The following is a 23,570-nucleotide window of genomic DNA, read 5'->3' on the forward strand; positions in this document are numbered from 1 at the left end:
AGGCCTTATACCACACACTGTCATGGGTTGAGCTTGAGAAAACCCAAAGTTCTCTAATATCTAAACAATCTACGCAGTGACACTTGACACTTCCTAAATGGTATTGCAATAGTCCTAATGTCTGAAAAGTCTACCCAGTGACACCTGACCAACTCGCCCCTTCAATACTTCATAAACTTGATTCCAAATATGTTAGGATCACGATTTTACATAGCAACATATCTATGTACCACATATGTCAGAAACTCTAATCAAGTGATGTCGGAAACTCGATTCCACTATTGTAATTCTCGATCTCAAACCAATATGGATCTTTGATCCATATGCTTCAGAAACTTGATTCCAAATATGTTGGAAACACAATTCCATTGATGATGGAAACTCGTTTCCAAATATCTTAGAATCACGATTCCAGAAATGATAGAAACTCGATTCCGCATATGTCGAAAACTCGATTCCATAAATGATGGAAACTCGATTTTGTATATGTCGGAAACTCAATTCCATAGATGGCGGAAACTTGATTCCGCATATTAATGAAACTTGACACTTGGAGTGTTGAACCCAAGGGGATTGGAATCTCGATTCCAAGGAGGCCGGAATCTGGATTCCATATGTGGATGAAACTTGGACCTATTCTGATCATTTCTTGATTCCTGAAAATTAGGAATCTCGTTCTTAGCGATTCTTATTGTACAGACAACGATTCTTGCAACGGGAAACTTTTGGCCAGGCGCGATTCCGCTGTTTTGGTTCTTGAAACGATTCGGGTTCTGTTTCCAACAACTACGTTAGGGACATGAGTTGCTGTAATTGTGGGTCGTGGCAAAGTTGCTCTGAGAGGAAGGAGCTGATGGCGATGTGGGAATGGAGGATAGAAGAGAGAGCAGTTGCAGTAATGTGAATATGTGATTTAAGCAAAGTCGCTTTGAGAGTGAGTAGCTGATGATGATGTGGTATTGGAGGAATTAGAGGAGGGGGGAAGAGAGAGAGAGAGAGAGTGAGTAGAGTTTGAAAGAGAGATAGCTTGAAAGAGAGATGGATGGCAATATTAAGTATAGAGTTTCAAAGAGAGGAAGCAAGATAATCCAATAAAGAATGGGTGTTGAGTCTGGCATATAGAGATGCAGAAGTATGGCAAATAACTTCCCCATATCTTCCGTTTTTAGTTATAAAAAAAGGAACAAATAAATTTCACCTCCTAGGCAAGAACTTAGTTTCAGGGCATTTGGGAACTTATTTCCCCGATGGTTTCTCTCTCCCATCTTAGCGCTCCCCCTGCCTCAAAGCTCCAACGCCGCCTCCTCCCATCTCAGAGCTTCCAACCCTAGCTCCTCTCGCCCCTGCCTCCAAGCTCAGAAGCCCAAGCATCGCCGCCTTATCTCTGGTGTTTGCAAAATGTCTTCTTCTTCTCTCATCTTCCCTTTCCTCCCCTCTCCTTCATCTTCTCTCTCATCCCCATCTCCCTCTGATCTCTCACCTCTTTCATCTGTTCTTTCTCCTTATGTGCTTTTTTCTATCCCTCTCTCTCTCATCTTCTAAGTTTGGCTCTAGTGTAAAATGAGAGATTTATTAGAGAGAGAGAACATTTGAATGTGTCCCTAGTCACACATGGGATCTCACATACTTCCATCCTGGATTTATGTCCCATAGAAGAGATCCTCTTCCAAGCTTTCAAGGTATATTCCATATTCGTTTTCAAATCTCTCAGATTTGTGATGCTTATGCACATTGTTGCGAAAAATGATTTCTCTTTTTCTTGTGTGGTTTTGTGTATAATTTTGTTTGTTTGTAGTATTTTGAATTTTCTTATACTCTGGAAAATTGTGGTTTTTCAAATGTTTTAGATTTGAATCTCTTTGATTATTCAAGGGTTTTGTTTTATTTTAGATTTCAATAGTTGATTTTTGCTTTTCAGACATAAAGATGTGGGTTCTCTTCTTTCTTTTGGAGATTAATTGGTTTTTGCTGTGCAATGATAAGATACTTTTCATATTTTGCATTTATTAGAAGGTTGGGGTTTCGTGGTAGTTTGATTTCAAAGCTATGGTGAAGGAAACTGAATATTATGATATATTATTGTATGTGTTTGGGTGACTGCCGAAGTATGCAATAGATAAAAACAGGGTAATTAACAAAATTGAAGCATTAATAATTAACATTTGTATTGTTTGAAAACGATTCCATACGAGTATCCATGAGGGGCTCTGTCTGCAATAGTTTTGGTGTCTTTCATCAAAGATTCTCCTTTTGTGATGAGTTTTTAACTCAGAGTCATATTAGCACTTGTCTTTTTGATCAAAGAGTCTTGTTAATTTATGACTGAATCTTTAAGACGAGGAAACATCAAGTACCATATATCTTTTGAACGACAATCCTTCATTTGCAGTCCAATAGAAGATCATCAAAGGTGCCATCGAACCTTAGCTTCGAAAGCGCATAATATTTCCTGTGGTTATTTTAGAGTCTACTGAACTTCCATTCTTGTTTTCTCAACTGCCAATTGCAATCCAAAAGAAGATCCTCAAATTGTGATCAAACTTTATCTGGGAAGGCATAAAACATTGCCCTTGGTTATTACAGGGTCTATTATAACTTCCAATTCCTCAACTATCGATTACTGAAGTTTGCATGTTTGAGATCCTTCACATCATACTGATTAATTATTTGCTCTTAGTCTATTAAGCTAGTGCCTTTTAAGGCGTTTCCACCAACTACGGTACGAACATGAGTTGCTGTAATTGTGGTCGTGGCAAAGTTGCTTTGAGAGGAAGGAGCTGATGGCGATGTGGGATTGGAGGAGAGGAGAGGAGAGAGAGGAGTTGCAGTAATGTGAATATGTGATTTTAGGCAAAGTCGCTTTGAGAGTGAGTAGCTGATGACAATGAGGTATTGGAGGAATTAGAGGAGGAGGGGGGGAGGGGGAGAGGGGGGAAGAGAGAGAGAGAGAGAGAGAGAGAGAGAGAGAGAGCCGGGTTTGAAAGAGAGATGGATGGCAATATTAAGTATAGAGTTTCAAAGAGAGGTAGCAGGATTATCCAATAAAGAATGGGTGTTGAGTCTGGCATATAGAGATGCATAAGTATGGCAAATAACTTCCCCATATCTTCCGTTTTTTAGTTATAAAAAAAGGAACAAATAAATTCCACCTCCTGGGCAGGAACTTGTTTCAGGGCATTTGGGAACTTATTTTCCCAATGGTTTCTCTCTCCCATCTCTGCGCTCCCCCAGCCTCAAAGCTCGAGCACCTCCTCCTCCCATCTCAGAGCTCCCAACCGTACTCCTCTCGCCCCTGCCTCCAAACTCAGAAGCCCAAGCAACGCCGCCTCCTCTCTCGCGTCTGCAACCAGGTAATGTCTTCTTCTTCTCTCATCTTCCCTTTCCTACCCTCTCCTTCATCTTCTCTCTCTCATCTTCTCTCTCATCTCCATCTCCTGATCTCTCACCTCTTTCATCTGTTCTTTCTGCTTACCTACTTTTTTCTGTCCCTCTCTCTCTCATCTTCTAAGTTTAGCTCTAGTGTAAAACTGAGGGATTTTTTAGAGAGAGAGGACATTTGAATATGTTCCTAGTCACACATGGGATCTCACATACTTCCATCCTGGATTGCATCCCATAGAAGAGATCCTCTTCCAAGCTTTCAAGGTATATTTCATATTCGTTTTCAAATCTCTCAGATTTGTGATGCTTATGCACATTGTTGTGAAAAATGATTTCTCTTTTTCTTTTGTGTGGTTCTGTGTATAATTTTGTTTGTTTGTAGTATTTTGAATTTTCTTGTACTCTGGAAAGTGGTGGTCTTTCAAATGTTTTAGATTTGAATCTCTTTGATTATAAAAAAGGTTTTGTTTTATTTTGGATTTCAATAGTTGAGTTTTACTTTTCAGACATAAAGATGTGGGTTCTCTTCTTTCTTTTGGAGATTAATTGGCCCTTGCTGTGCAATGACATGATATTTTTCATATTTTGCATTTATTAGAAGGTTGGGGTTTCGTGGTAGCTTGATTTCAAAGCTATGGTGAAGGAAACTGAATATTATGATATATTATTGTGTGTTTGGGTGACTGCCAAAGTATGCAATAGATAAAAGAAGGGTAATTAACAAAATTGAAGCATTAATAATTCATATTTGTATTGTTTGAAAACAATTCCATACGAGTATCCATGAGGGCTCTCTGCAATAGTTTTGGTGTCTTTCATCAAAGATTCTCCCTTTTGTGATGAGTTTTTAACTCAAGAGTCATATTAGCATTTGTCTTTTTGATCAAAGAGTCTTGTTAATTCATGACTGAATCTTTAAGACGAGGAAACATCAAGTACCATATGTCTTTTGAACTTCAATTTTTACATTTGAAGTCCAATATAAGATCATCAAAGATGTCATCGAACCTTAGCTATGAAAGCGCATAATATTTCCTGTGGTTGAGTCTACTGTAACTTCCATTCTTGTTTTCTCAACTGCCAATTGCAATTACAAAGAAGATCCTCAAATTGTGATCAAACTTTATCTGGGAGGGCGTAAAACATTGCCTTTGATTATTTCATGGTCTATTATAACTTCCAATCTTTTTTTCTCAACTATTGATTACTGAAGTTTGCATGTTTGAGATCCTTCACATCATCCTGATTAATTATTTGCTCTTGGTCTATTAAGCTAGTGCCTTGAAAGGCTTTGAACATATTGATTCTGAGTCTGCCTTGAATGAATGTCTTAAGCGCCCTTTATGTTATTTTCTTATCATTCATCTGATCTCAGCTACCATATCTGAATGAATTGTGCAATGATTTATTCGTGTGAGTGACTACGTTTTCTTTTTCTTTTACAAACAATTTAGGTGGAATTTGAGATCAATTGCTTTGACATCGTAATTTATTTGATCTTATATTTTATTGTTTTGAGTTCTTTTTCATCTGCCTGATTCAGCCTGAAGCCCAACTCAGTTAGGTTACTGTTTTCTTTTAACATAAAGGCTTAGATCCTCGACGTTGGATCCTCTTTTCGGAATAGCAGTATATATTTGATTAATTGCTTGTTATTGCTCTGATATTACCCTTTTAAATGTAACGGCTTACACATATCTGATATTGCTCTACCTAATTTTGCTCTCACTTTGTTTTATGTAGATATTAATAATATTTGTTTGATGTAGAAATATTAATTGATTTTGAGCCATCCCTCAAATGCAAGGTCTAGAGTAAAAAAGCTACAAATCAAATTCTATTTCATTAATCATAGGGATGAGTAAAGATCAATTATTAATTTCAGATCAAACAAATGTCCCCTACCATGAGTTTTGGGACCATGTGTTATCAGTTTTCAAGCTAAACACTGGAACTTTATCAATTTCACTAACTTTCAAATGGTTTCTAGCACAAAACTATCTGGGAAGTCTTTGTAGTTTGTTTTGTGCAACAACTTGGATGTGCCATAGGTTGAATTATCCAATGGGAAATGGGTTATAGGCTACTAGTTGCGAACTTGTTTCAGGGGGCATTTCATTCAGTATGAAGCATTTATGTATCACAATGGTGATCATATAGTGGCTGATGGATTGACTCTTCTAACTTTGTCTGTACTTTCTCACAGTCTAACATAGTTATTAATAGAGCTGTTGTTGGGATGACTATTTGATCATATTTTGTCAAGTTTGTACTTGTTCATGCTTGGGAGTTGAGTTTGATTATTGCTGCATTTTCTGTTGATAAAGGACTTTTTAGACTTAGTATGATATAGTCTCAAATGAGAGAAAGACATGTTTTCATATGGATCTCTGAAGATGCAATTCTGATTGCCCTTTTTATTCCCTTGTTTTAATACAAGTTGGGAGGTATTTCCATTTTCTTCAAAGACTGCAAAAGGGTTTGTGGGTTTCAGAGAGAGAGAGAGAGAGAGAGAGAGAGAGAGAGAGAGAGAGAGAGATTGTTGAACATGATTCTGGTAATTATGCATCTTCTGATGTGGATCAAAAGAATATGCATCTGTTGATTGTTGAACGTGGTTCAGGTTCTTCTTATGTGAAATTGACTTGATTGTTGTCATGTGTGAAATTTGGGATGTATTACGTGTCGTTGAATATGCATCTGCTGATTAGGATCAAAAGAATATGCATCTGTTGATTGTTGAACATGGTTCTGGTTCTTCTTATGTGAAATTGGCTTGATTGTTGTCGTGTGAACCTTGTTTTGGTTTGAGATTTTAGCTAGGAAGGCTTCTATTGAGAATTTAAATTTATTTGAATGATGTGTATCGATCTAGGTGATATTGTATTTAAATTTTAAACTGGGTTGACATGTCTCCAGTTCAAAAGTTCTAGGGTGAATCAAACACATGTACCAAGAACTTCTTCCACATTTCAGCATGTAATAAAACACAGGTAACCAGAACTTCCTTAAATTCCAGCATGTTATCAAACATAGTACCCATAACTTATTTTAACCTTCAAGAACAAATAAGTCCCCTTCCCAGCAAATAAGAACTTATTTTTTCCAGGGAACAATTATCTTCCAGTGAACTTCCAGCAAACAAACGCGCCCCCAAAGACTTAAAAATATACCCTGAGATTTTTTCATCCAGTGGTTATCAAATACCACCCCCATCCATGTCAATAGTTAAGACAAAATACCCTAATTTCCAGAACATTATTGATTCATAAGCAAGAACACTAATAACTAACCGATAAGATTTGCCATAGAAATTGATTTTCAGTTATTGGACTATTCACTTTTGATCCTTAAAAGCGTACAAAAAAGGGTCATTTAAGTGTGTATAAATAAGCCATCTTACTAAGCATGCCCTGGGTTTCTTTTTCAATTTCACCATTTCTTGGGAATGTATAAATAAGCCATCTTAGTTCAAGTGCATAAAATGTTAGAAGAAAAGCTTTGAAAATCTTTTAATAAAAAATTGCTCGCCAAGTTCTCTTGTTTTGGCTCTAGTTTGACTAAATGTGGATCAATGAAAACTTCTTGTTTTTGTCATTGTAAGGTTACAGCATGTGACAATCTGTGGTATCTGGCATCTTGAGAACTGAAGTTTCTTTTTGCCCATTTTTGTTTGATATAAAATTGGATATGAATTAATAAAATGGGATATGACATTATATAGTTGTATATTCATGAGGCCCATGTGTAACTGCAGTTTGCTGCTCGAAGGTTTTTTTATGGATTATAGTATTGGCCATTCTGTTGATATTATTGATCTGCTTATCTTTGGTTATCAAGGGAAGATCATTAGTTGATCTACTTTTTAGTACATAAGATGTGTATGTGTGCGACAGTTAACACTTCAAAAAAAAAGGTAGATGGGTATGTGTGCGTTTTTTTATCAATAGTAGACCACATATGGTGTTATGTTTGTTAGGGAAAGTGATCTGAATTATATCACACTGTTTGTTATGTTTTTAAGGAAAAGTGATCTGAATTATTCTTTCTCACTCGCATTCCAGCAGGTTATCAAACACAGAAACCCAAGATTCTTACAATAACATTTTTCTTCCCAGCAAAGAAGAACTTTCAATTTCCAGGGAACATTTACCTTCCAGATATCAAACAAGCCCTGACCTCCCGCCCCCGCCCCCTGAAGCAGCAGCCACCTCCTCCCTAACTATCTCTACGGGAAAACCCTGGGCCAGAAGAGCCCGTATCCCATCACCAAACAAACAATCATGATCACAACCTCCTCCTTCACCAACAAAACCCTAACCCCCAACTCCTTCTCCTTCCCCAAGCCAAAACCCAAGTCCAAGCCCCTCATACCCTTCCTCCCCCCAGCCCCCCGCGCATCCACCATCTTTAAAGCCCACCTCACCACCTCCCCAACCCCCCAAGAGCGAGTTGACATCCTCTCCGAAGCCCTCCCCTTCATCCAAAAATTCCATGGCAAGACCATCGTCGTCAAGTATGGTGGCGCTGCCATGAAATCCCAAGCCCTAAAGCTCCGCGTAATCAAAGACCTCGTCCTACTTGCATGTGTTGGCCTACGCCCCATCCTCGTGCATGGTGGTGGTGCTGAAATCAACCATTGGCTGAATAAGATTGGCATTGAACCCCATTTCAAAGATGGGCTCAGGGTCACTGACGCTGAGACCATGTCCGTGGTCGAAATGGTCCTCGCTGGGAAAGTAAATAAATCGCTGGTTTCGATGATCAATTGCGCAGGGGGCCGAGCTGTGGGAATCTCAGGGAAAGATGGAAAACTGGTGACAGCGAGGCCAGCTGACCCGGGGTTAGGGTTTGTGGGGGAGGTGGCGAGAGTCGATTCAGGAATTTTGACGGCCATGTCGGGGGGAGGGGTGATTCCGGTAATTGCGACTGTGGCTGCAGATGAGGAGGGGCAGGCATATAATGTGAATGCGGATACATTTGCAGGGGAGATTGCGGCTGCAGTGGGGGCTGAGAAATTGGTGCTCCTGACGGATGTGGCGGGGATATTGGAGGAGAGAGAGAATCCGGAGAGTTTAGTGAGAGAGGTTGATGTGAAGGGGGTGAGAAGGATGGTGGACGAAGGGAAGGTGGTGGGGGGCATGGTGCCAAAGGTGAAGTGTTGTGTGCGGGCATTGGCGCAGGGGGTGCGGGCAGCCAGCATCATCGATGGGAGGGTGCCTCACTGCTTGTTGCTCGAGGTGCTCACTGATGAGGGGATTGGGACAATGATCACCGGCTAAGATGCCTTGCTTTTTGCAAATGCAATTATTTATGTGTGGTGGAATAAATTACATCAGTTTATGAATTAATTTCCTTCTTGTTAAGGATGAAAGATTTTTGTAAGGGTAAGGAGGAGGTAAGCTCAATGTTAAGGGCACTTGAATTTCTTTTTTTTCTATATTTCCTCTAGCTTGTGTGCATTATAGCTAATCAATTACCCTTTTCAGTTGTGTTTTGGAAATTGTTGATGTGATACAGTAAGGGGTGCTCAAATAGGATCAGCTTCTTTTTCTAGCTAGGTTGTTATTTTTTGGAATTTATTGTTTATAAGTTATTTTACTCTTTTAAGCTCCGTGAAATACTGAAATTTGGTTGGTTCGTGCAACTTGCTGATGTGCCCCAATAAAAAATAGAAAAGAATAATTTCAGTAAATTAAATGACAGAAATATTGTTCATAGTTTTAGGGCTATTTCGGTCACCCTAATTTTTTCAAAATATTTGTTTTATTCTTTTATGGACCCGGCATATGTAGAAATGTGATCCTCTTAATAAATTGACTTTTGAGATGGATTTTTGGACTTAATTTTTAAGGATACGTAATCTCAAATATGGAGATCATGAATATAGAAAAAGAAATAACTTTTAAAAGTTAAAAATAATAATTCTAGTAAGAAAATATTTGGACAGTTAGTTTTCATTGTTTTAGATGGTACAACTACTTGCATCCTCTTTAAGATAGATGCTTTACACTTTTTGGACTGTCACGAGGTCTAGCTTGCATGAAACAATTTTCCTTCTTTTATAGGTGTGTGAAACTTGGGACACGTCGAACGTTAACTGCTTTTTATGTATTTAATATCATAAAGGGAAAGCTTATAATGAGACTGTTTACTTTGATACAAGGTGATCATAGTTAATCTAATTGACCAAGCTTAAAGTTCAAAAGAATTTTTTTCAAATTTTGTGACGTATCCAAATTATCAGATTTTATATGTGATGGTTGTAAGTAATTGTGACCTCAATGTATCAAAGGTAAATGATCATATTGAGACCATTTACTTTTTGGTATAAGATGGTCACGATTAATCTTGATCACTAGATGTGAAATTGGGTGATTGCAGTTATTTCATTGACCAAGCTTAAAGTTCAAAAGAAATTTTCTCGAACTTTATGATACATCTAAGCTATAAGATTTCATATCGGATAGTTGTAAATAATCGTGATCTCCATGTATCAAAGGTAAATGATCTCATTATATAATACGTAGATGTGCTCTCAACCTATCTTATCATGATCAGATAATGTGGGAATCAGAAAGATTGTGACCTTCATGTATCATTCAAAGGCAAATGATCTTATCATGTGGGAATCAAGAGGATTATGTGTAGAATCTTGCAGTTTCGTGCCTTCGTTCCAGCCAAGGATTAAAAAAACTGATCGGTGAATGTCCACGCCTATACCCATGTCATATCGGTGCATCGATGTGTTAGATCAGAGAATCGACCAAATCGACAAATTTGTCCCAAATTTTTAAAAAAAATCATTATAAATCTCTAAAAATAGTGTTCTTTTAGTTTCTAAAGGAATTAGGAGTGGTGCATTATGTATTTTCATTACTTTGTAAAATACAAGTGAATACTGAAACGTTATTTTCATGTATGGATGTCTATATAATTATTAATGATAATATAATGTAATAATATTACAACAAAATAATTTAAAAATATTAAAAAACACTTCCATACTATAAGATAAAAATAATAATTTCCCATATAAAGTGAAATTAGTATCACATCAAACATTTATTAATTCTCTTTACTCGTTCAAAATTATCACAACCTAACTGACTATAATATTATATTGAAATTAAAGTTTTTGGTTTGCATTTTATAATCATTTTACTATAGAAACAATAATAATTTGAAATGTGTTTTATAACATCATCTAGTTTAAAAAATCTAATTTACAATTATAACAAAAAAATAATATAATATATAATATATAATATAAATAAATTAATAAATCTAATTTATAATAATTAGTGTGGACAAAAATATAGAATTTAGAAGCATAAATTTACAATCATATTTTAATAAAATTTACACAATAAATAAATAAAGTCGTACTTACAATGTGGGATATTGATAAAACAACTTGAAAATAGATTCTAAAATGATATGAGCTAGTGTTATTTTTATAAATTAGTAATTTTTTTAATGATCAATAAACTAGTATTAGTATTATTAGCATTATAACAATCAAATTAAAACCAGGAGTTCAACTCATACAAATATAAGTTCAATGCTTTAGCAGTCACTAGCGAGGGATAACATGTGAATGACCCCCTTATTCTATATCATTGACCTTCGATTGATCCTTCATAAATTCTTCAGTGAGTACATAACTTCTTATGTCGTGCTCCTACTCACACTCACACGAGTTAGTATACCTCTACTAAATATTTATTTATCTCCTCCAATGCATAAGATGTACGACATTAGCCTCCATTTCGTGTTTGATCTAAAAGTGTATTATTGATAGAAATACCCATTGATTCTTCTCCAAAATCATGAGGACCAAAGGGATGTAACACGTTCAGGATGAAACAATTTTACACTTGCCACTGGGGCAAGATGAACATAACCTTTCTATCAAGTCACTCCTTAACAAAGCATTAAATATTTCTAGAATAGTGTACTAAGATAAAATATGATGTTGTACAAGATGAGATAAATATTATAGAACCTACTTGATGTAATGATCATGTCTCTTCATCAACTAGACACGTGGACAATTACTCTCATTCCATTGTAACTACTAGAAACGACTCAAGCTACCCGCTAGAACTGATTGATGCTTACAAAAGACCATGTACAAGCATTTGTACATGAAACGACCCATCCATTCTCTTATAGACTAAGAGGAATGAAAAGGCTTAAATAGAATTACAATGACACCCCGATCTTACTCAAAGGGGATATGGCGAAATTGGTAGACGCTATGGACTTAATTAAATTGAGCCTTGGTATGGAAACCTACTAAGTGGTAGTTTCTAAATTCAGAGAAACCCTGAAATGATAAATGGGCAATCCTGAGCCAAATCCTGTTTAAAGAAAACAAGGGTCAACATCTTTTTGACTTTTTACATCTGATCCAAAATACTCTGGGTATTTAGTATCTGGTCTAAGATCTTCTTGATCCCACCATTTGTTCTCTTCCCTGCCTCGAGTCCCTAATTGCATATATATATTTTTTATTGGATAATATACCAAGATCCCTTTTTTATTCTCATTCCTGTTGAAAATTGATCACATCAGAGCATTTCCAAGGGCAAATCCACTTTGAGTTCGATAAATGCATTGCTTGTGAAGTATGCGTTCGTGTATGCCCGATAGATCTCCACGTTGTTGATTGGAGATTCAAAACATATATTAGAAAAACACAGATAAAACAACTATAGCTACAGATACTATTCTGAATAAAAAGGGGTAAAATGTAACATGTGTTTATGTAGCTATTGGTCAAAAAACATCTTCTGTGGGTTATGTAGTGACTACTTTCCAGTAACAAGGAGCAATGGAATACACTACTTTTCAGCTACTACTGTTGTCGTAGCTGAAACAATGGATTCACCTGCTACATTACAATACCTCATTCCTTATACAGGAGCAGCCTTGGCTGAATATCGTCGAGAAACAAAAGAAGATTTTCATCTCCAAGCTTAACTCAGACGTGGCTTTCTCCTTTTGGGGTGTGAAGCGGTGTCAAACCAAAATACCCAACAAGCATTAGGGAGAAAGTGATCCAGCCGCACCACGTTGTTATGACTTCACTCCAGTCACTAGCACCGCCTTCGGCATCCTGCTACAGTGAACCCCCCGAGGCTACCTTGTCGCCTTCGGCATCTTGCTATAGTGAACCGCCAAGTTTGAGTCTGCAAGAAAATCAGTACCGCCTTCAGCATCCTGCTACAGTGAACCGTCGAGTTGAGTCTGCAAGAAAATCAGTACATACCGCCTTTGGCATCTTGCTACAATGAACCGCCGAGTCGAGTCTGCAAGAAAATCAGTACGTTTCGCCTTCGACATCCTGTTACAATAAACCGCCGAGTCGAGTCTGCAAGAAAATCAGTATGTATCGCCTTTGGCATCCTGCTATAGTGAACCGCCGAGTCGAGTCTGCAAGAAAATCAGTATTTATGACATCATCAAACTGAGGGCCGGGCATTTTGGGTATTTTATAAAATCAGTTGCAAGAAAATCAGTACCGCCTTCGGCATCCTGCTACAGTGAACCGTCTAGTCCAGTCTGTAAGAAAATTAGTACGTGCCGCCTTTGGCATCCTGCTACAGTGAACCGCTGAGTCTAGTCTGCAAGAAAATCAGTATTATGACATCATCAAACTGAGGGGCGGGCATTTTGGGTATTTTTATAATTTTTTAAAAAATTTGGAGCAATAATGGCATTATACAAGTATGGCCACGTGCACACTCATGCTTTTCAAGCACATGACAAAGATGGTACTGAGGAAGATTTTATGTACATTAAACTTCTTTCATCTTTTCAATGTGGGATTTGAGCATGGTATACAATATAGGCTTGAAAAGGTAATACAATATAGGCTTTATTATAAAAAATAATACAAAAAGTGGTGCTTTGGTTAGTTGGTTATCATGTCGATCTTTTAATTTAAGGATCCCTAGTTCGAACCTTGGAAGCATCATTTCTTTTAATTTAAACATCCCTAGTTCGAACCTTGGTAGCATCATTTTCTTATTCTTTTTGTTAAAAATAAATAAAATTTTCTTATTTTTTTTGTCAAAAATAAATAAAAGGTAATACAACAAGTGTTTTTTGTCAAAAAATAATATAAAAGATAATATAATAAGTATTTATTGTCAAAAAAATAAAATAAAATGTAATACAACAAGTACTTCTTGTCAAAACATAAATATTATACAACAAGTCTTCTTATTGTTTTTGTCAAAAAAACAAATAAAAGGTAATACAACAAGTATTTATTGTCAAAAAATAAACATTTGTCAAAAAAAAAAGGTAATACGACAAGTATATCTTGTCAAAAAATAAATATTTGTAAAAAAAAAAAGTATAATACAACAAGTATTTCTTGTCAAAAAATAAATAAAAGGTAATATAACAAGTATTATGCTTTTCAAGCACGCATTTGAGTTGCGATTATCGTAAGCTTAAATTAAATATATGGAGGTAATACAATATAGGTTTGAAGCATGCTAGCTCTTTTTATCTCTCTCATTTATGAATGCCTATTGTTAGATCTTTTTTTTTTTTCTGTACTTAGGAATAAATAGTTTAATTATATTTTTTATTTTTATAACATTGTGGTCTTTAACATAAATTTAAGAATATTAGTTTAAAGATAGGGTTCAAACAATGAGGCCATTTGAAATCTCTCTCTCACTCTCTACTAACAATCTCTTCCACTAATTTTATTCTAGAAACCTAAAAAATTAGATTTTTGAAAAATTAAAGTGTTCGAAAATTGATACGTATTTCGAAAATTGGTACGCATTCTAATAAGTTCTAAATTGACAACCAAATATTGTATTTTATTTATTAATATTTTACATTATAAATTATGTAATGTACTATTTCTTCTTACAACTGTCAATAATATATTTTACATTATAAGATATTATAAGATATTTTGGATTTGTTATTATTTGTATGGTAAAATAATTATAAAATGTAAACCAACAATTTCAATTTCAGTATATAATATTATAGTTAGTTAGGTTGTAATAATTTGGGTTCTTTTTTAGTGGATTAGAGTTTTCCGCCAATTCGAAATTTTGGTGGCCATTTTTTCATCAATTTAATTAATTCTTTATTGTAATCCATGTATGATTATATACTTCATCTATGATTTTGCTTTTGTGTGGTGTAAATTTAATGGTTAATATAAGTTCATACAAGGAAAGAACATCTCAATATTCACATATTGATGAAAAAAATGAAAGCTATTAATGTATTACCCGATTTTTTATTGGATTCTTAAAAATCAATATTTATAATGATTTTTAACAATTTTTTTGGATTTTATCTTTTTATCGAATCCGACCGATTCTGGATCCGAACTACAGATTCACTTATCCGGATGGGTTTTTGAGATACCTGATCTGGGACACCAATCTATTTTTTAAACCACTGCTTTGGACCACCTTTGTTTACTTATTGAGTTAGTCTATGGATTAAACTAGTTATAACCTAAAAATTTGTGGTCCTAAAATGAATTTGTTATTTTGATTGTCGAAAAATTGGACAATTTATATGCCTAAATTTTGAGCATCTTATTAAAGGGCCACAAAGAATGTGTTTGCATGTTTTTCTTTTCCTCATTTTTTAAGTAAAAGAGGGTAGATGCCCCAAGAAGTACGTGTTTTAGTAAGATTTAAATGTTTATATTTTGATTATGTAAACTTGATGCCTTCTACAAACACCAATATGAAAGCAGCAGATTTTACTTATTATTTTAAGAGTACGAATAAACTCGTATTCATAATAGATGCTAGCTTCCCCGCACTCTCGCTCTTCTCTAAACCCTAAACTTCTCTCTCTGCTCTGAGATCTCTCTCCCCTCACGTTACTCTCTCTCTCACACCTCCGTCATTACTGTTCTGCCAAACTCCTCAACTCCTGAAAGCCCTCTCTAACTGTTCTTCTTCTGGTTGAGGACGCAACCTGGTAGCTGGAACAAAGGGTGAGTTTCTCCTAGTTCTCTTGATGTTTGTTTCTGGTTGAGGAAGCCACCTGGTAGCTCGAACAATTTTTTATTTTGTAGATGTTAGATTTCGTGTTTGTTTTTGTTTGGAATTTAAAGCTTGTAGCGAGTTGATAAGGTGGTGTTTTAGAAAAAAACAAATATTTCAAAAGGGATGGATGCTGTTTCTAGGATATGAGCAATAAGCAGTAAGAGAACTAGTGTTGTTTGAGGCATTTAAGGTTACCACTGGTTCAAATGCTGTCCCCACAAGTTCTTATTTGAAATTATTTTGTTGAATTGCTTCAATTTTGAGTGAGAAATTTGTAATGGTTTATTATTCTGCATCTGCAATCCGTTATTGCTAGTTTTGGTTGAATTGCTTGATTCTTATTGATGCATTATTAATAGAATATTGGTGCATTTGATTACTGTTTCTTCAGTCAGTAGATTAGCCATGATGTACGCTTCTGAGCTTTAGACTATGATATATTGACATGGCCATTATTATTGTTATATGGGGAGAACTTGTTGGTTTAGAAAGTTAGATCACGAAGGGTTTATAGTTTTGAATGGGGTTTCTTGCAGCGTTATATGACTGTTCGTGCACTGATATGGTGTGCTGTGTAGCTGTTCTAAAGATCATATTCTTTTGTCTTTCATTGTTCTTCTGCTATGAAAAATTTATCGGGAAATTTATGATGTTATGGTATGGGGTTCTTGTTTTAATATTATCAATATATAGAGGTGGACAGAGGTCCAACTCTGTGTTTTTATATAAACCTTTTCCTGTTCAAAATGGATTTTGTACAAAATACGTAACGGAACGAACCTTAAACCCTAACGTATCCCCCTGCACGCGCTCCCTCCACGCGATGCGATTGAACCAGACCTCACATAAGCCAACCAAACATGACCTCCCCCTTTTTGCGCTTCGATTTCCTCCACTTTCGACAACTATGAATGGCCACAAGCAAAGCGGTAGCTGCTGCAGTCTTCAGAGACATCTCCTCTGCCCCTTCAGGCACTTCTCTCTCTCTCTCTCTCTCTCTCTCTCTCTCTCTCTCCCCTATTGAATAGGAAAAACCAGTATTTCGCTCTAACTAATGATTCCTCTTTCCCTTGCCAAAAACAGTGTCGGATGATCAGCTCTCAATGTGAGGATTCTTTCTCTCTCTCTCTCTCTCTCTACACTTCTGCAGGGCCATTACTCAATTACTTGCGGTTGCACAATCAGCTTGCATTTCCTTTACGGGAAGAACTTTGAGAGAGCCACCAGAATTGTCGATCAAGCCGGTGTCAAGAAACTCTCCGCAAAACAGAGTGGACGTGCCCTTTTCCAGGTTTCTCTTCCACATCTTTGTTGTTTACTAGCTTCTTCCTTTTTGTTCCCCTTATTCTTATTTCTGCGGATTGCGTCACAATTCTTTTGGGCTCAATTTTAGATTCAAACTACATGATTACAGCTATTGATTAGGGCTGTTCTTTGCAACCTTTTTCTCAATCTTTTTATTGCTTGTGACCTGAATGTGGGAGGATGACCTATTTAAGTTCATGTTTGCTTACATATTTATGTTTATGAATATATCTTTAGTGTTCAGTAATCCGGATTTGAATATTTTCTGGCTATGGCTTCTTTCAATATGTTGAGCTGCTCATAATTACTCAGAGTTTCCTGACAAATTATTGAGTTTTTTATGGAATTGAATTAGTAACTTAGCTTTATAGTATATGATGTATTGTACTATGTGCTTCATTGCTGCTTGTTTACCACATTGGAGCCACATAATGTGAAAGATTAAGTTGAAAATTTATGCAACACCTCAGCCTTGAAGAGTGTTGAGAAAGAAAAGATAGGGAAGGTGCGGCCATCCTGAAGGGCCATAGACTTTCAACAATTTTTTTGGTGGGAGTTCCTCTTTGTTGCACTAGCCTAGAGTGATGCATATCAAAATTTGGGTGCTAGGATAATTTTACTGGTGTTGTTTGCCGGTAAATTTTATAGTGCATCATAGAGGAATCGTATGGGTCAACCATGGAATTGAAAGGAGCTAGTGGAGGGATCGAAAGACTGAGAAATTGGAACATGGGATTTGTATGGATTTGTGCTTTAGTCTTTAGTCAAATTTGGAAATTGGCCAACAAAGTATCAGAATTACAGGAGAGCAAAGGTTGTGCATCATGACTCTTGGCCTCGACTATAAAAAACTTGAATGTAGCGATCCATTGACAACCAGAGCAGATTCATAATCATCCTTGGTGCTAACTATTAAGGGACCTCTTCCTCTTCACGAATGCATGTCTCGCCTGATTCTAGAAGGGTGAGACGAATCATGGACGCGATACTGTATTTGAAGGAAATGATGAATGCAATGGGGCTAAGCTAAGTTTGTCAAATGGCTGGTTAAATGCGGCTAAGGAAGAAAATGAGAAGAAAGAAGGCTAAGAAAGGAGCAATAAGGGCATCAAAGGCAAGGGAAACACAGTCTTTTGTTGAGCAGTGTAACCTGTAATATCAATTATGGATGGAGCGGAATTAAGCATCGATGGTAAGGGAGGCGTCTCCGTTTGTGACAAGATCCCTCACAATACCCCAACCATGGAAGTCTTTCCCTGACACTTAAGGTGGTTGGGGGAACCTAAGAAAAATCAGGGGATAAGTGTATATATATATATATATATATATATATATATATATATATATATATATATATATGAGAAGGCTAAAACTTGAGATCTGCCAATGGGGCATCAATTTGATCTTGGTGGTAGGGGATCTCCTATGCCTAAGAAAAGTCAGCTGCCATGTCACAAGGTGGTCCATAATGAAGAAGCATTTGTAGTTGAAGGCCCATACTGAAGAAGTAAAGTTCGTTGTTTTCCTTTGTGTATGGTCCCAACAGCCCTATGCTTAGAAAGTTATTTTGGGAAGAACTATATAAGGTTTCTTTGGATCATAACCTCCTATGCTGTGCTGGGGGAACTTCAATGTATCCAGGTACATACATGAGAAATAGAAAGATAGTTGGAGAAATATGAGTATGGAAGGATTTGGCGACTGCATTAGTTGATAGAGATACCCCTGTTGGGAGCCAAATATATGTGATCCTAGCATAGCAAAGGTAACCCTATTTTTACTAATTGGATCACCTTTTGGTCTGAGTCGATTTTCCTTGAATGGAATTCATTTGTGCTATCAAAGCTGATGTCTGATCATAGGTCTTTTATGTTGGACACAATCTTGGGAAGAAGTGGTCCATCTCCCTATCGGGTTGAGCTTGTATGAATGGAAAAGAAGTCATTGCCCATAGTAATCAGGGAGTTGGATGTCATTTGAGGTATAGAGTTCAGCTGGATGTAGACTTTGTAAGAAACTGTGATTACTCAAGACATATATGAGGCAATGGAATAGGGAGAGCTTTAGAAGTATTCAGACCAAGGTTGAGGACTAGATGTTTGAGATATCAAAGATAGATAATCAGGAGGAAGAAAGATTCCTTAGCATGAATGTAGAACCCAACGCAGAGTTTCTATAGTGGACTGTATGTGGTTAGGGGAGATTTATTGGTGACAGAGGATAAGGAATAAATGCCATACAAAAGGTGATACAATACAAAATCCTTTCACGCCGTTGACACCACAGGTGGACATCAAATATGATCAGGGGGATTGAGAGGGATAGTGAATTACTTTCAGAACTCCTTCAGAGCTGAAGCAAGCCCCACATCTCAATAGATGGAACCCATTCAAAAAGTTCTCACGGCAAAGCATAAAATGGATTGAAAGGACATTAAAGGAGGAAAAAGTTGCAAAGGGTGTGCTTAGCTTGTTCAATGATCAAGCCTGGGGCGGGATTGTTTTCGTTTCACTTTTTTCTTGGGAATTTCTGGGATCGGCTGTAAACCTATTGTTTTGATCATATTTCTGGAATTCTTTGACAGGGAATATCTATGTGGCAATGGCTTCACCATTCATTGCCCTAATCCCAAAATAAGATTGTGTGGAAGATATTGTGGTTCTGAGATCAATCAGTTTGTTATGCAGTGCCCAAGAAGAAGTGTCCAAGGTTCTTGCAAGTAGGTTGCAAGAGGTTGTCCTGGAAGTAATATCACCTCCACATGCAGACAAATTCTTGATGGAGCACTAATGGTTCATTCGTTTGCATTCAAGACAGAGGGCCAAAGTGTCGGGGTTGATTTGCACATTGAATTTAGAGAAGCATAGGATATTGAAGACTGTGCGTACCGTAAGAATACCATGCATCTCCTGAGGTTCAGGAAAGAAGGTAATTTTGGACCGCATGTAGCCTATCAATGCGCACTTCTTGGTCTTAACCAATGGCTCGCCCAAATGATACTTTTGAATTTCAATAGGAATGAAGTAGGGAGATTTCCTAGCCCCATTCTTTTCACAATTGTAGCTGAGACTTTTAGTGGCAATGATGGAGTCTATGCTCTTGGTAGGCTGTCTGGCTTTAAAACTTGTGTGAATGGACTGCTTGTTTGCCATTTGCAGCATGGGGATGATGCACTTCTTTTTTGTCATGCATCACAATAACAAATGAAGAACTTGTGGTTATTTGGGGTTGATTCAGGTGTAAGGGTCAATATGTCTAAAATGAAATTGATGTGGGTTTTTTCTGAATTGTAGAACTTGATGTGGATTTCATTATCAGATAGTCAATTAAAAGAGCTAGCAAGCTGTGTTGGATGTGGTACTAATAAATTGTCGAATAAATATCTTCATCTGCCTTGTGTCTTGCAGAAAACTAGCCAAAGCAAGTAGGGATAGAGTTATTACAAGATTTGAAAAGAACTTGGCTCTTGGAGGACAAAATAGCTGTCCCTGGGGAGAATAACACTTATAAAGTAAACATTAATGAACTGGCCCATTTATTGCATGTCCCCTTTGCCCTTGTTTTTAAGCTAACAAGGCTCTTATTTCTCATCTAATGATCCACCCCACAGGAACTTTTACATCAAATTTTTTTTTTCAGGGGCAAAGGGCACTTGTGCATTGATAAGAGTAACTGAACAAACAAGGCATTACCAGCTAAATGGTGGTGGAGGATGGTACCCAAATAACCCATTGAGCAAACATGGTGAAGGTGAACTGGCCCATTTATTGCATCTCCCCTTTGCCCTTGGTTTTAAGGTAACAAGGCTCATATTTCTCATCTAATGATCCACCCCACAGGAACTGTTACATCAAATTTTTTTTTTCAAGGGCAAAGGGCACTTGCGCATTGATAGAGTAACTGAACAAACAAGGCATTACCAGCTAGATGGTGGTGGAGGATGGTACCCAAATAACCCATTGAGCAAACATGGTGAAGGTGATGAGGAATGGTTCATGAAACTGATGAGTAACAGGGGCAGACTATCAGGTGCATGGATAAAATCATTGCTGTGCAAGATGTTCCGCAAAATATTAGAATTCAGGTAAGGGGTGGTAGGAGCCCTTGATTTTGCTTGGATCCTGGCTTGGTAAAACCTATCTAGGAGGTGTACCTAATCCTTATTGTGATTGCTCAGATTGCAATGTGAAAGTGCTGATGGTGGAAGGGTTTGGGTATCAGTCCCCATGAAGTCCATTCCTCGGGCCGGCAATAAAGGAGGATGAAGTGGAACTGATGTTGTGTTTGCTAGCAGAGTTGCCACAGTTATTGTTTAACCCTATGAAGGAGGCTTCACTTCTTTGGTGCCAGGTAGCAAGGGGGATTTTTCTGTGATACAAATTCTTACTTGATGTCTGGGGCTGCCAACCGTGCAAAACCTGGCTTTGGGCTGGTTTGGGGCACACTTACCGTGGGCCGGGCCTGGGCCAGCCTTTGCCTGGCCTGAGTCGTGCCTGACGATATAAATATATAAGTTTATGCATACACACACATATATAATATGTACATTTATATATAGCTCCATTTATACAACCAAAAATAGGCTGAGCCTTGCTCGGGCGACTTCAATTTTCGGACTCCACAGGATTGGGCCTCAATGATCACTTGGCCAGGCTGAGGCAACAAATTGTGCATTAGTTCAGGCTTGGGCCCTGCAAAAAAAACGGGCTGACCTGGTCCAGCCTGGCCCGTTTGCAGGCCTACGTGAACCAAATGTTGCAGCCAGCAAGGTATGGTGTGTCCCGTCCCCATCCAAACACGGTGCCTCGCATGCTTAGCAATGATTAATAAGGTGTTAATGATTGACCATCACAGGAGGAGAAGTATGATTAGTTGCGATGTTTGTTTGATATACAAACAGGGAGTTGAATCAGTAAATCATTTATTTTTACATTGCTCAGCAGTGAGTTCTATATGGGCAATTGTACTAGTTTTCTTGGGGCTGTTACTCCGACCTCAGTCTAAGCCGTATTGCAGCCGTAGTTTATACCTTTACCTAAAGTGGGCACTATTTTTTGGAGGCTGACTTTGCAGTTTTATAAATGATGTGTATCGAGCGCAATGGTAGGTGCTTCAATGATCGTAAGCAAGATGAGAAAAGAAGAGAACAATTTAAAGCCACAGTCATAATTTAGCATCTCCCCAAGCGGAAGAACGCACTTCATAATTTAAAGTGGTGGTCGCAGCAAGGGAGAAGGAGCTTACATTTGGGGATATAAAAAATAATTATTTGGAGAATAGATGGCTGGAATTGCAAATGGCAAAAGCAAGAGAGATGGGAACTCTAATAGGCGGCTGCTGCTGCCTGCTGGATTGGTCAAGTAAAATTTTGGACGGCCTCGAAAGGTAATTTGGGAGATGCCAGCATTGGAGTAGTGAGAGATGGTCAAGGTAGAATCCTAATGACTTACTCTGTGCTGTTGCACCTTTGCAACTCAACCGAGGCCGAAGCCTGGCCCCTCTTAATTGGTCTTTAGCTCAGTGAAGGGGATATGGGCTAATGGAAAGAAAAATGGCCTTTTGACTACTAAATTTATTCTAAGAAGGTTTCATTTATTGCATAATAGAAATATAGAGATTCAACACATTTGGAGGAGTCCAACGTGCTGGTGGACTTCGGAGCTGAATCAGGAGAGTCCAACTCTGTTATTTCAGTAACCAATTTTGTCAATGGAGATACATAGTGAGACTGAGGGGTCTGCTCTATATGGACTTTAGGAAGTGTGAATTTGTGCATAAATTGTTTTGATTCTGAAGTTTTTGTGAAGAGATTCCTGTTTGTAAATGAGAAATACAATCCAAGGAGCATTCTGAATGAATGAAAAGTGGTTGACATTAAGAAAATTTTTTTATTGAAATTGTAGTTCAGTATTTTCTTGTTTTATAAGTAGTATGGTATTGTTTATATATGAAGGGAAGCACAATATTGAGATATGAAATTGAGTGAAGTCACGAAGGCATCCTTCTAATTGGTTCTGATTATTTTACCTGCTCTGTGAATATTAGAACTATGCTGATAGCAAATAACACATGATCATTTGGTAATAAATAATGACATAAGTTGTTCTTATAATTGCTTCCTTTATCAAATTCTTAATTAGAAAAACTACTGTATTTGAGATGGAAGCCACAAGCTTGAGTAAGGAAATCTTCTGTGTGGGATCACTCTTTTGACATGGATGGATATGTAGCCGTCCTTTTTTTGTATTTTTAAGTTAGGTAATCTCGTTTAAGTGCAATTGGTATCTAGGTGGTTGGAGAGTCTAAAAGAGGGGAAGAATACATATGCTTTCCAGATCACCTCTGCACGTGCTACTCGTTCTTCTTTGACACTGTCAATAGGGGAGAACAACTTTGTGTATGCTTTCTTCTAGTTCTCCTTCTCTGCTCCCTATTTCTATTCCTTCTTCTCATTCTTTTCTGAACGGTTTCTTCTCCTTGTACTCCTCCTCTTGCTTCTTCGAGCTTTATAAACTACTGTTGCCAAATTATTCCTTCATTAGGCTTATTGAAATAATTATATTTGCAGTGCAAGCATCAATTAGCTGCGAAGCTTGCGGAAGCTGTGGGAGCTTTCAAAGAGATAAACATATCAGACGAGCAGCTAGCAGTGCTGCTATCTAAACTTTGATTGGCCCCTTGAATGGGAGGTGAACTTTGTTTGGAAGTGTGAAGGTTGTAAGTATTCACATCCTTGTGCAACTTTCAAGAATTTACTTTTTGGTTGTGAAGAGAATGTTTCATACCTTCTGGTGCTTCTATTTTGTTTTTTGATGGAATCAAAATGTGTAT

At 37.3% G+C, this 23,570-nt stretch overlaps 2 protein-coding genes and 2 long non-coding RNA genes across 19 annotated transcripts in view; 3 read left to right on the top strand and 1 right to left on the bottom strand.

The window, feature by feature from the left end:
• The first annotated feature begins 7,454 nt into the window (after positions 1–7,454).
• Positions 7,455–8,937, top strand: NAGK (N-acetyl-l-glutamate kinase). The gene has a single exon (XM_088864821.1). The coding sequence runs from the start codon at positions 7,665–7,667 to the stop codon at positions 8,661–8,663; it is 999 nt and encodes a 332-aa protein (XP_088720947.1). The 5' UTR covers positions 7,455–7,664; the 3' UTR covers positions 8,664–8,937.
• Positions 8,938–12,161: 3,224 nt separating this feature from the next.
• On the bottom strand, positions 12,162–13,014 carry LOC148782251 (uncharacterized). Its single transcript, XR_016054101.1, has 3 exons — positions 12,912–13,014; positions 12,659–12,822; positions 12,162–12,578 (listed from the first exon to the last, which is right to left on the bottom strand). It is a non-coding gene; the product is annotated as an uncharacterized LOC148782251 (long non-coding RNA).
• Positions 13,015–15,156: 2,142 nt separating this feature from the next.
• LOC18442907 (uncharacterized) overlaps positions 15,157–23,570 on the top strand; it is a 39,146-nt gene continuing 30,732 nt past the window's right edge. For 4 of the 16 annotated variants that reach the window (XM_020672632.2, XM_088864830.1, XM_088864822.1 and 1 more), the window contains exon 1: positions 23,361–23,456. Coding sequence is in view for 5 of the 16 variants with exons in the window: in XM_088864829.1 (XP_088720955.1) it covers positions 16,346–16,406; positions 16,518–16,539; positions 16,620–16,725; positions 23,029–23,136; positions 23,308–23,409 (399 nt within the window). In the remaining 11 variants the exon portion in view is untranslated. Of the gene's footprint in view, positions 15,383–15,970; positions 16,407–16,517; positions 16,540–16,619; positions 16,726–23,028; positions 23,137–23,307; positions 23,457–23,570 lie in introns of those variants that run through there. The other 12 variants (XM_088864824.1, XM_088864831.1, XM_088864823.1 and 9 more) reach the window with 8 other exon arrangements.
• On the top strand, positions 20,230–20,608 carry LOC148782252 (uncharacterized). Its single transcript, XR_016054102.1, has 3 exons — positions 20,230–20,250; positions 20,379–20,489; positions 20,579–20,608. It is a non-coding gene; the product is annotated as an uncharacterized LOC148782252 (long non-coding RNA).

This window comes from Amborella trichopoda, chromosome 4 (genome assembly GCF_054954075.1).
Source record: "Amborella trichopoda isolate Santa Cruz 75 chromosome 4, AtrichopodaSantaCruz75HAP2 v2.0, whole genome shotgun sequence".
In the NCBI taxonomy this organism is placed as follows: domain Eukaryota; kingdom Viridiplantae; phylum Streptophyta; class Magnoliopsida; order Amborellales; family Amborellaceae; genus Amborella; species Amborella trichopoda.

What these genes read in the sequence shown, in the direction of transcription:
- NAGK (XM_088864821.1), top strand. Translation starts at nt 7,665, where the DNA reads ATGATCACAACCTCCTCCTTCACCAACAAAACCCTAACCCCCAACTCC.